The 11,590-nt window shown below is 49.0% G+C and overlaps 3 protein-coding genes across 9 annotated transcripts in view; 1 reads left to right on the top strand and 2 right to left on the bottom strand.

The window, feature by feature from the left end:
• LOC105684315 (ribulose-phosphate 3-epimerase) overlaps positions 1 to 11,590 on the top strand; it is a 135,391-nt gene that overhangs the window by 77,235 nt on the left and 46,566 nt on the right. The gene's annotated exons all lie outside the window — the stretch shown is intronic.
• Positions 63 to 7,064, bottom strand: LOC105693193 (pancreas/duodenum homeobox protein 1). 2 transcript variants are annotated; one of them, XR_007279474.1, is made up of 4 exons: positions 6,048 to 7,064; positions 3,001 to 3,235; positions 472 to 1,019; positions 63 to 201 (listed from the first exon to the last, which is right to left on the bottom strand). XR_007279474.1 is itself a non-coding variant. In XM_048658683.1 (3 exons), exons 1-3 carry the CDS (start codon positions 6,679 to 6,681, stop codon positions 764 to 766), a joined length of 1,125 nt encoding a protein of 374 aa, XP_048514640.1. In that variant the 5' UTR covers positions 6,682 to 7,064; the 3' UTR covers positions 217 to 763. The 2 variants fall into 2 exon arrangements, 1 of the variants encoding a protein (XP_048514640.1); XM_048658683.1 differs by lacking the exon at positions 63 to 201 and having other exon boundaries at positions 217 to 1,019.
• The window catches only part of LOC125501812 (WD repeat-containing protein 19-like), a 51,435-nt gene continuing 49,064 nt past the window's right edge, over positions 9,220 to 11,590 (bottom strand). For 2 of the 6 annotated variants that reach the window (XM_048658720.1, XM_048658721.1), the window contains exons 3-5: positions 10,393 to 10,667; positions 10,132 to 10,208; positions 9,220 to 9,973 (exon numbers count right to left, since the gene is read on the bottom strand). In XM_048658720.1, coding sequence (XP_048514677.1) covers positions 9,859 to 9,973; positions 10,132 to 10,208; positions 10,393 to 10,593 — 393 coding nt within the window. In that variant the 5' untranslated portion in view covers positions 10,594 to 10,667 and the 3' untranslated portion in view covers positions 9,220 to 9,858. Of the gene's footprint in view, positions 9,974 to 10,131; positions 10,209 to 10,392; positions 10,668 to 10,749; positions 10,865 to 10,942; positions 11,468 to 11,590 lie in introns of those variants that run through there. The other 4 variants (XM_048658717.1, XM_048658718.1, XM_048658716.1 and 1 more) reach the window with 4 other exon arrangements.

Here is an 11,590-nt window from a genome sequence, read left to right as displayed (position 1 = left end):
GCACATTGCCTTCCTACAGTAGTCAAAACTCCAGCGTACTAACTTCTTTGACAAGATACGAGTTTGGTATTGGATTCGCAAGGTACAACGTACGTACTCATTCGCTTCTCTGGAACCTTTGACCAGCTGTCCAAATAAATCGTCTGTCAACCCCAACTACTTCCCCCTCATCGCCGTGACGAGGGTCCATGCGATTGGCGCCTTGAAATCATTCGGTTAAAGTTATTTATTTACTTTCGTTATACGTATACAATTACTACGATACATATAGTTTTTACAGGGATAATTTGCCAGAGATAGCGAGATATCTCCACAGTTTCGAAGTAGCAACGCGAACGATAATTCAGCCAAATTGTACAGTTCGACTCTGCGCTCATCGTCGGTTCTTAGATTTCGGACTTTCGCAGTTGCGAGTTCGAATTAGAGAAAATATCGATTCGAATAAAAGGATTCGAGAAGCAATATAATTACGTCGGTCGAGTGAGATTTTCGGTTTCGAGAATTTCATCTTCTTCATTTTTGAGGTTCACCCCCTTCGGCCTGGCATCGCGGTGGGCTTGAAACTTGTCCCGCTCATTCGTCGGAAGGAACGATCCTTCGTTCGATAATTTCAACGATACGTGAAAAATTGAATCGCGAACCATTTTTCTAGACATTTCTCGGTGATTCTTTTCTCTCCCGAAGTTCGCGCCGGCATCCACACCTCATCGGCCATGACACCTTCAGACTTTCAGCCTCGGATTCTTTTGTTTTCGGTTTTGTTTTACTGCAATGGCGACACGACGATCGGTTGATTGTCAGAAGTGTCGCTGCTGTTGCTGCTCGTGCTGTTACCACTGCTGGGAGTATTCCTCGGCAACGGTTCGGTGCGAAGAAGTGAAGCAGATCCGGCGATGCCGCAGGTATGTTTGCCACCTCCATCCCCGGCGTTGTCCTTGTAGATGCAAAGTCCGCAAAGCGTCGTCGCCCCCGCGGCGTAAGACGGGAAGTTCACCAGACCGTTCGTCATCGCGAAATTTCTGAAACAGAATGGGAAAAAACTGAGAAGATGCGATAGCTGTTGTTGGAAACGTACGTACATACGTGTACGATCGGCCGACAATATCATCTTTATTTCACGGCGATGAAACACGCCAGGTATTTATCAGCGGATCAGAGTCCGAGCTCGGTCGTGTTTACACGACTGTACACGACTGTGTGCATAGCTATTTGTGAGGTCCAAAATGGCGGACACCCGAATCTATACCCACCCACGTTACAAACGTTCAATTACACAACTACCGGTAAGCACCCGAAAGAATGGAACTTCCGTTTCTACAATTAGTCGAATAATAGAGGAACTCTTCGCCGAAGTATCTGGTATTCACGTACGTACCCACGCAGATGATATAGCAACGATACAAAGGTCGCTCGTCGGGCGATGGTGTTGTTAATTGGAATCGCGATAAGCGGCGGCATATGCCATGTGGTACGCAATAACGTTTGGTGTATAATTTCAGAGAGAGAGAGAGAGAGAGAGAGAGAGAGAGAGAGAGAGAGAGAGAGAGAGTAAAAAGGAGAAAAAGAAAAGGACCTCACTTTTCGGAGGTGGTCATTAAAACGCACACGATTCGAACGATGCATTTTCATATCGATCGATGCGAAAGGAGGACACCCGGACTTTGAAGACCGCTAGCCGCGCGAAAGCAGAAAACAAGCGGTGCGAAAACCGCATTCGCACAGGATGCAGGATCGACGTCTCCCCGATCGGAAAGGAGATCTCTCACGGAGTCAATCGACTCGACGTCCGGGACGTCCGGTAGTAGGATAAAAAAGAACAGTGTCTCGTGGATTCGGTAGGTATCTTCTTCCATCTTCCATCTCCCATCTTCTCCGTTTCGAAGATTAGACTTGTTCGTGCGGCCTGATTCGGAAATTAGCCGTTCCCCTGGTTTCGTGTGGTCGTTAGCCGGAACAATTGAGTAAACAAAGGTAGCTCCGTATTAAATACGGTCATCTCGCCGAACGCAATTTAATCATTTGCCGCGAGATCGTTCTCTCGAGTTGAGATGCGAATCGCGTGCAGTCTCGAATTTCCACCCTTTTAGTTATCTTCGTATCGTCCATTTCGCGCATTGTCTCGACGACGAGGACAACGAGGACAATAAAAATAGGATAACGTCGGATATCGACGTTGTTACTCGGCACGCGAAACGCTTTCAGGCAAAATCTGTTCATTCCCCCCCCCCCCCCCCAATTATCAATTGGGTACTTGACGCAAGTTCGATCCACAGCGGAGGAACGATATTAGCGATTCGCGACGAAGGCAAGAACGGCTCTGCTGCCGTGGAAATCAAGAGGAGAACGTCGATGATACCCGGCGAACGAAAGACTCGGAGGAAATGGAAAAACCAAGTGACGATAAAAATGGAAAACCGAGGGAGGCTCTCGGAGGGAGTGAAAGCGAAAGTAGAAAATGGAGGAGGGCGAGGGCGAGGGCTGGGGGGATGGGGATGGGGATGGGGATGGGGATGGGGATGGGGATGGGGATGGTTGAGACACAATGACACGACCAAGTTGTATATCCCGTTGAATCTCCCCCGCTACGTCCCGTGTGGGAAACGCCGAGTGTTTTCAATATCGTGGCTACAAGGGTGCGGGAACCGAACGTTTTGTGGCGCTATCGTTAACTAGCGTGCGCTTATTCACCGTTTATCGTAGGCTTATCGGGTGCTTATGTGCGATTACGCATCGTGTACACCGAAGTAAGAGGGAGGGAGGGAGAGACGGAGAGACGGAGAGACGGAGGGAGACGCGTGCGAATGCAGTCGCGATTCCCGACCGGGACCAAAATCAAATCAGGTGGATGAGATCGGCCGAACGCCCGTCGTGGTTAAATACCGCCGAGCGTCGGGATTACGCGCGTCGAACGGCAGCCGCAATCGTGGGATACGCGCGTATCGCCGCGCAGAGGTCATCTCCGATCGCCCCCCGCCCAAGGGACGTCCGGCTCCGGCTTACCGATATTGTTGATCGAGTTGAGCCTTCTCGATGCGTTTGTCTTTGGCCCGTCTGTTCTGAAACCAAATTTTTATCTGCGTTTCCGTCAGGTGCAGAGACGCCGCCAATTCGAATCTTCGCCCCCTCGATATGTACTCGCCCCTGCGGTACTCGACCTCCAACCGGAGCGTCTGTTCGCCGCTGAAGGTCGTCCTCTGCCGCCTCGGTCGTCCCTCCTTCCTCCGACGACGCGCCACTGAAAAATCACGGGAGAAATGTATCCTGCGGATCGAACGAGCGATCGTCGCCGCGATCGGGGGCGGAGGGGGGGAGGGGGGGGGGGGGGCGTATTCCTTCGATCCCGTCCGCGAAGACGACCGCGTTGAATCGCGGATCGAAACGTCGACGTCGACGGGTGCGGGTGCGGGTGCGGGGTGTCGTCTATCGATCTCGCGTCGTCGACGGACGCGGGGCTGACCGATTCGCACGTCGCCGTTGATAACGGGAGCTCGTTACAATATCGTCATTGTCGCACGTTATTGGCGTACAACCGCGTTCGCCCGCCCGCATACACACCGGCGGTGTGTTCGCGCTTGCGAACACGCTCGTTGTTATAATCATCGCGCCGCGAAGAGATTTAGTAAATTTCTCGTGAATCGTAACGAGCGTATTGTACCCGGCTTTGGGTTTCGCTTCCGTGGCTTTAATCCGATCATATTCGCGCGAGTCGCAAATATCGCGGGCTGCGCGCCGCCCGCGCGCCTCCGAAACTCGAAATTAACTCGTTGAATAGGAGAAGGAGGCGGGCGACACGCGGCTCGTCCAGCTTTTGGGAAAACCCTGAATCCTCTTGGCCTTGGACCCGGAGTCCGAACGAACGGTGACCGCGGGTAGTCCGGAAGACGATTTTTCGCCCAGCGGGGCCAAGCGGCCCCCTTTCGAAAAATCCGAACGCAAAGCGCCGCGTAATCCGATAGCTGTCCGTGGGAGGACGAGAGGAGCGGTGTCTCGTAAAATAATTGGGACGGGCGGAAAGCGACGCCGGACGTTCGCAGGACTAAGGCTTCGAGCAATCTCGGTTGAAAGGGTAAGGCGAGACGATCGGCGACGAGGAACACCTCGTGTGCCTCGATAGAAATTCGTACGCTAAGGATTTCCTTTTTCGCAACGCGCGTCAGCCGAGACAATACCGCGCAAGCGGGTTTTTCTCTCCGCGACGGTCGTCCCGAGCCCGATTTTCACAATTAGTTTTCACCCCGCGTCGGGTATGACGAATTACGAGGGGGGGGGGGGGGGGGAGGGGGGGGGGTGCCGTACCGCCGCGAACCAGGTGTCGGATTAATTAGAGGGCGGGCGGAAGCTGCGGCCCCCCCCCCCCCCCCCCCCGTTCGCATTCACATATGCTTCGAATAATCGTAAACGAGTATCTCGTGTACACGCGCTCGATCCTCCAGTATTTTATAACCGGCGGACGCACGGAAGCCACGTGCGTTTTCTCAGCTCAATCAGCCGTGTGACGAACGTAGGTGTACCCTAATACCTCGTGCATTCGATACACCCTGCAGCACCGCGATGGCCGGGGGTAACGGGGATGTAATCTGAATCATCGACTCGTTTCTACCGGGGAAGAGAAATCCATTCGTCGCGGGGACCCCGATGAAATATCGCCGGAAGTCTGCCCGGTGTAGCCTTTTCGGATCGACGAGTCGACGGAATCGAGCTAGGGCTGCGCCTCGCGTCGGATCGTCGCAATCGCGAACAAGTTGACTCCGTAACGGCTCTGGAAAGCCGACGAGGGAATTCAAATTTCGGCGAAGGTCGAGCGACGAGCTCGCATTCTCCACGACGACGAAATACACGCGTCGGTGACGACGGTCGCGCCGAATACCGCGAGCAAAATCCGCGCGAGGACGATCGAGGAGGGGTCTCTTTTCTCCCCCCTTCCCCCCTTCCCAGGTGAACTTCGCGGGGACGGCGCGACGACTCTCCTCGAGGGTAGAAATCAAAGTCGGTAAGGTAAACGCGGGGGTGGACCGCAGGTGTACGCCCTCGGCGAGGGGGGCGCGTACCCCTAGGAAAAAGGAGACGCGGCGACGCGGTCGGCGTTCCCAATCCCTCCCCTCCGCCTCCGCAGCCGTGTACGCGTATACACTTGTGTATAAGCTACATTGAGAGGCGTCCAACTGCGTCTGGTAATCACATCATAATATCAGCACGAGTTGGCGAGGCGCGAAAAATCCCCGCGTCTCTATCCTCCTCGCGCGAGGGACGTCGGACGTCGACGACGACGACGACGACGACGACGACGACGACGACGACTACGTGTACGACAATGCGCGGTGCCGATAATGCGACGGTCGACGAGCCCCGGGGGCGGACGGGACGCCGTCGAGGGGTGTGGAATTCGCCGGGGGTGTGGGCGCACCGCGATGGCCGCCGTTTATACCGCGAAACCCGCTATTGCCGAATCGTCGCCGACCGCCTCGTCGAAAAATCACCGTGCGTGTCGGTTCGGTGGTTTTTCGCGCACCCGTTCACCCCCCGCAACCGTTGGCTCGTTTTCATCTCGAGGACCGCGTCACGCACCGGACGATCCCGTAACGCGTCGCGCGGTGTCGACGGGTGTTCCAATTTTTGACGGAAACACGAGGGGGGCGTGGGATCCGCTCGGTCGTTTCTCCTCCGCCACCGGGATTTAAATATTTCCGAGCCGACGCTCCTTGAATTTTTCGAGCTTAACGCGATCCCCCCGCGTTATCCCGAGACGGACTTGTGCGATATCGCTCGCTGCGCGCTCACCGCACCTGTTGTCCGCGCGAACCGCGCGAATACACCCCCGCTACGTCGGTCGGGCCGACGGACTCGAAAGAAACGTGGAAAATAGCGAAACGAAGAGAGTCGGCAGCGGCGGCGGCGGCGGCGAGGCGATACGAATAAAAATCGCCCCCCTCACGCCCCCCGGATCACGATCGTGCCTCGGATAATTATAGGAGGAGAAGCGCGTACCCTGCGTCGGGCGAGAATCGACCGGCGTTTCGCGTTTTATTTATTCGGTTTTTCCAACTTACGGAAAGCGGAGAAGCCGTGGAAATGGGCCTCGGCGAGGGGTGCGGGTATTCCGGGCCTGGTGTGCCCCGGGTTCCCTCCGATCAGCGGGAGATAAGAGAGGTGATGCGACAAGTGGGAAAGATGGAGATGATGACCCGCCGTTGTCGGAAACAGCACGGGACCCTGAAGAAGATGGCCCAACGACGAAGGACGATCCTGACGAATCGACGATTCTTTGGCCGGCCGTTCCACGAGCTCTCCCGCATTCTCCCCGTCCCCGTTCCCCGGGTTATCAATTTTACTCCGCTGTAAAATTCTGTCGTCCCTCGTCGGTCCTTGATCGTCGTCGTCGTCGTCGTCGTCGTTGTCGTCGTTGTTGTCGTTGTCGTTGTCGTTGTTGTTGTTGTTGACGTAATCGACACCCCCCTCGGGCGCCAGTCTCGGGGATCCTTCGTCGGGGACGAGTTCCGGTAAGGGTGGATTTCCGTTGTCCGATCTTGTTTCTCGACTAGATTTCTCGTCACCGTTCGAATTTGAAAGTCTGCAATCGCGATCGGCGACGTTACCTTTCGTTTCCAAATGTCCGTAGAGACGCGCGAAAAATTTACGCGGCGACGAAGGACGGGCGACACTCAGTTGCGTTCTCGTTGTCATTTTTATTCTCAGTCCGTCTAGAGTTTTTCGATTTTTGTCACGTGGTAATCGGATCACCCTCGATCCGCAACGTTCCTTTCCAGCTTCGCCATTATTGCAATTTTCGCTTCTCTTCGCTCCTCTTCGATTTCGAACGCCGTAAACTTCGGAAATTCACGGGTGTATTTTACCGTCCGATTCACGATGCGAATACCATAGGTATCGCGAGGAACGAGTTCAACGGGCGATCTTACTTTATAAATAATTTGTAAACAATTTTAAAATTTTCACAATTAATGGGCCGACCGACCGTTTCGTCGATTCCCATTGTTTCGCTCTGTGTCTTATCGTTCGAACTCTCTTCCGGCTCTAGTTTTAATCGCAAAATATTCTCTCTTATTATATTCCAGGTGGTTCATAGAGGATTTCGGAACATCACGCAACGAGGAACGAGGTGAGTATTTTCTTCGCGATCGATTACTCGTTAATTTCGGGTCAGTTTTCTGATTGGTTTTTTGGTTTTTCCTCAGGTCCTCGCGTGCGGCGGGTCCTTCGTACGGTTCGACGTGCCACGCGACTCTGGGCTTTCGAAGCGGATATCACCACCATTCATCGGTTCGCCTCGTGGCGCTTCTCGCGCGACTAGCCGCTCTCTGCGGAGACTTGTTTTTGACACGGGGGTGATCGAGCGGGGGTGTCCGTCGCGTCGTTGGAGAATTTCATCCCTTCCATCCCCCGATTGTCTCCCGGGCGTCGCCTCCTCTCATTATTTTCCCTCACCCGATAGCCCTCCCTTCCCTTTCTCGATTATCGTCGGCCCGCCTCCTTCTCGTCTCTCTCCTCCTTCCCCGATTCGATTCCGCGTCGTGGGATATCGCTTAACAACTCGTATGCAATAGCAGCTACCGCCGAACGGATTTGATGGACGAAAAAAAAACAAAAACAAACATTGGAACGGATATCTTTATACGAATATCGACGGAAGCTGCAGCTGGACCGCACCGTGCCAGTTATTCGAAATCGCCGCGTCGCTCTATGCCGAAATCCGCAGCTGCACATCAATTCGGATTCGACGAATGAAAATATTCGATTCCATCGAACCGAAATCAATTAATTTTCGATCAATTAAATGTTCGAATGTCTCGCGAAGACTAACGACGAGCAAGCAACCGAATCGATCGTCGATGTTTCTCGTGTCTTTCGTATTTGCTTCGGCGATACGAACAGGCGAACACAAAATGTTGCAGCCAAATGAATATACAAGTACAGGTAGAGGATGGTTAATGGTACATGAATTAATGCGACGCAACGAGAATCAATTGCGGTCAATATTTAACAGCGTTACAGATGAATATTCTTACGTTCTACGGTCTGAGAATACAAGTCGTTATTGTCGCTACGGTATACGTATAAAAATGTAGATAGAATATTGGAAGACATCGGTGATGTTGCAGGGGAAGTTTTCACTTCTTCTCGCGCTTACGCTTCGCCGAACAACAACCAATCTATCCTGTATATAAGCTATACTCGCATATATGTAGGTATGTACATAGAATACGAGGGCATTCTTTTTCTTCAATTCTAATCATACTCGAGTGGTTTGTATATTTCAAAAATTGGAAATACGCAGGGTGGTCGGCAGACGAAGGGATGTAAAATTAATCGCCGCGCAATCTTCCTTGCATTGTATGTATCCTTCGAGCGGTCATCTCGAAGCGTAAAATTCTCTGATTGATAATATATGTGTAAGGGGCATTCCACGTCAAGCCAACGGGTCATCGGCTTGACCCCCGGGATTTTAATATCCACTGGATCATTTGCCGTGCGTTCATCTGATTGGAAACTTTTCACCGTGCCAACTGAAATAGTTTTACCGTGTGCGACAAATTTGACACTTTGAAAAGCGAACCAATTGTAATATCTGCATTACTCTCGGTCATTGTTGAATTTTGTGATGGAATTCTCCTTTTCAAGATTGAAATACAAAGAATCACTGCCTCCTCATCGTTCTTCATCCTTTTCCCCTGTGTTTCCCGAATGTATCCAATTTATTAATTGATCTTCGATTGATTACTGAGCTCCTCTATCTCCTGCTAGCGCCCGGTAATGTACAGGTGAATCAACCTTACCTGCAATTTATCTGATCACGTTTCCGGAGTTTTTCCAATTTTCCCCGATTTTTTTTGCGATTTTTAGATCAATTTTCTGATTCATTATCAAATTAGAACATCTTCCGAAAGTCCTGAAGGAATCTAATGGTATGCAACCGAAGTTACACTATCCCAGATTCGTTCCCGATTTTTACCTATTTTTTTTCTAATTTTTTCTGATTTTTTCCGATTTTTCCGATGGCACAAATGAAAAATATTTTTTAAAAACTGGGAAAAAATTGTAAAAATTCGGAAAAAATCAGAAAACAATTAGAAAACAATTAGGAATACACCTGGGATGGTTTGACTCTGATTAATTAACCGGAGATGGAGGAAAAAATCTGAATAATTCTGGAAAAATGGGGAAAAGTAGGGAAAAACGAGAAAATGAGAAAGACTCACAAAAATTGAACTGTGTAGTATTCTTCTGTATTTTTTCAGCATCAAAACATCATTCTGACACTCTGAAATTGAATTACAACCGCAAGTAATCGAGATAATCAAATTTATTAGCTATTCCAAGTACCGAACTGGCGGCAACTTGATTAATTTGACAAATCACTTAATTCAATCAACAAATTCAGCTATACCTAACGTCAAACGTGCTCGCCTAATTTTTTACAGTATGTTATAGGTAAACTGATCTTTGCATTTCAACTTTAATTGTCAAGGTATCCGCCTCGGAGATACTCATCATGAGAATTGAGCAAAGTTTTCTGAGAGTCACCAAGTATAAACACCCGACGATTGAATGAGACGATTCTTCTGCTCGATGGCTGAATATATCAGGTTTTCGTTATCAAAAATTATCAAAGGAAGGATTGAGTGGAATTCAATAATTATTACTATGTATCATCTTTGATTCGATAGATCAGCATCTGTTCAGAATATCTGAACCGTATATGCCACAGATTGTACTCCCTACACTGTACTAACTGTTCGGTCTAAGACTAAGGTATGATTCATGGAAAAATAGTGAGCTATGGCAACAATTCGCACAGTTATTCCAGATGTGAGCGCACTTTGTTTGAAACAAACTCTAAACCTTTTAAACATTGGTATCTTGTGCATCGAGGAATGAATGAATGTTGATGCTCGATGACACCATATTTGGATCCACATGTTCCGTACACATTGGACAAACTTCTTCACTTTCGATGATTCTGCAAAAAAACGAAAATAACTGTCAACACCTCTGACAAAAAATAGAAACAGTTTGCAGATGGATAATGTGACGAACTTTGGAGAAAAATTCACAAATTCTTCGCCACAGAACTAATGAATCGATGCAAAAAATGAAAAAGAACTGGGAGCCACTCACCGCAGGAACTCAGTTGCGATTTTGGGAAACTCATATTGTAGACAAACTGTAAAGTCTTCTTTGAGAAGGTGACGACCCTGAGTGAGAATAAATTTCATTGAAATTCATAAATTTCGCAACAAAGAATTATTATTTCACACCATGGCATAGATATAGTTAGACTATCAGATTATTTAGCATTGGTACGAATCTTCAGATCCAAAACTTTTCAACTCTACCCACATTAACCACTAGTGGTTGATAATTACTAAAACAGTTTACCGTAGCAATGCAAAAAGGTATGGTGCTCTTGCATTTGTCACACATGACTTTCGTCTCAGGTAATTTATTTTTGCAATAAGGACAAGGTGTCAATGGCTCGTTCTCAGCTTCAGGATCCTTTGTCTTTGGAGCCTTCCTCACAATCGCTTCAATTTTCTTGCTACAGTTGGCATGGATTTGCGTTTGGTATTCAGGCCGCATAAAGTCGAACGCTGCATGCTTCAGTCCGGCTCTATGGCATTCTATTACCGTCGATGTTGAAATTGGAACGATATCTGAAATAGAATTAGGCCATTTGAGAGAATGGGAATTGTTTGGTGGCAATTATACTCCGTTTGTTCGAATTGAATTCTTCACCATCATGAACAAGAACATCCTTCCTGACACTTGGATAACCTTGTCAAGTCTTTCGGTGTTGTCGACGTTGTCTCTTGTCCTCTACCTCTGTAGCCTCCAGGCGTCGATCGGCGTCCTAAAGCAAAGCCAACCAAGCGAATTGAAGCACCTTGTAACAAGTGGTCAAAGCATATCGACGATGGACCAACTTTACCTACGATAATTCCTCCTAGGAAAAATGAATCAGCAGAACCGGTCATGCTATGATCGAAACAACTACATCACCGCAGCGTATTATTGTTCAAATTATGTTCAGAAGGACCCAGGGATCTCGTCTTCCCAATGAGTGACAAAGTCAGGTTGTATCAAGTTTGAATGGCATAGTTGATTCACCCCATGTTCACCGTGTGTTGTCGTAATTCATTTCTTGGCAAACACCTGAAGAAATATAATTGAAAAAATTATTTTTAATCAATAACAGGATCCCATCTATGTCCTGCTAGCGTCCAATAATATGCAGGCAATGTCACTTTATCTTAAATTCATGTCAAGGTTTTTCCCAGTCTTTAATCAGTTTTTTCTCCATTTTTGAATTATTTATTCAATGAGCACATCTCCACGAGTCCTTCGATGCGCCTCATGATTTTATATCCTCCTGGATTAATTCCTGATCGTTTTCTAATTTTTTTCTATTTTTTTCTGATTTTTTCCGATTTTTCCCCAATTTTTAAAAATATTTTTGACTTGTGCCGCCCCTGGATGAATGCGGGGCCCCGAAAATTAGTTGTCCGCCCCTATTTGGTCACGTGATGACGTCACGTGGTCAGGTCACGTGACCGCACTCGCCGATACAGCTAGCGCC

The sequence above is a fragment of the Athalia rosae genome, chromosome 7 (genome assembly GCF_917208135.1).
Source record: "Athalia rosae chromosome 7, iyAthRosa1.1, whole genome shotgun sequence".
Taxonomy (NCBI): Eukaryota; Metazoa; Arthropoda; class Insecta; order Hymenoptera; family Athaliidae; genus Athalia; species Athalia rosae.
Note: the sequence above shows the minus strand (reverse complement) of the source record. Positions and strands in the feature narration are given on the sequence as shown.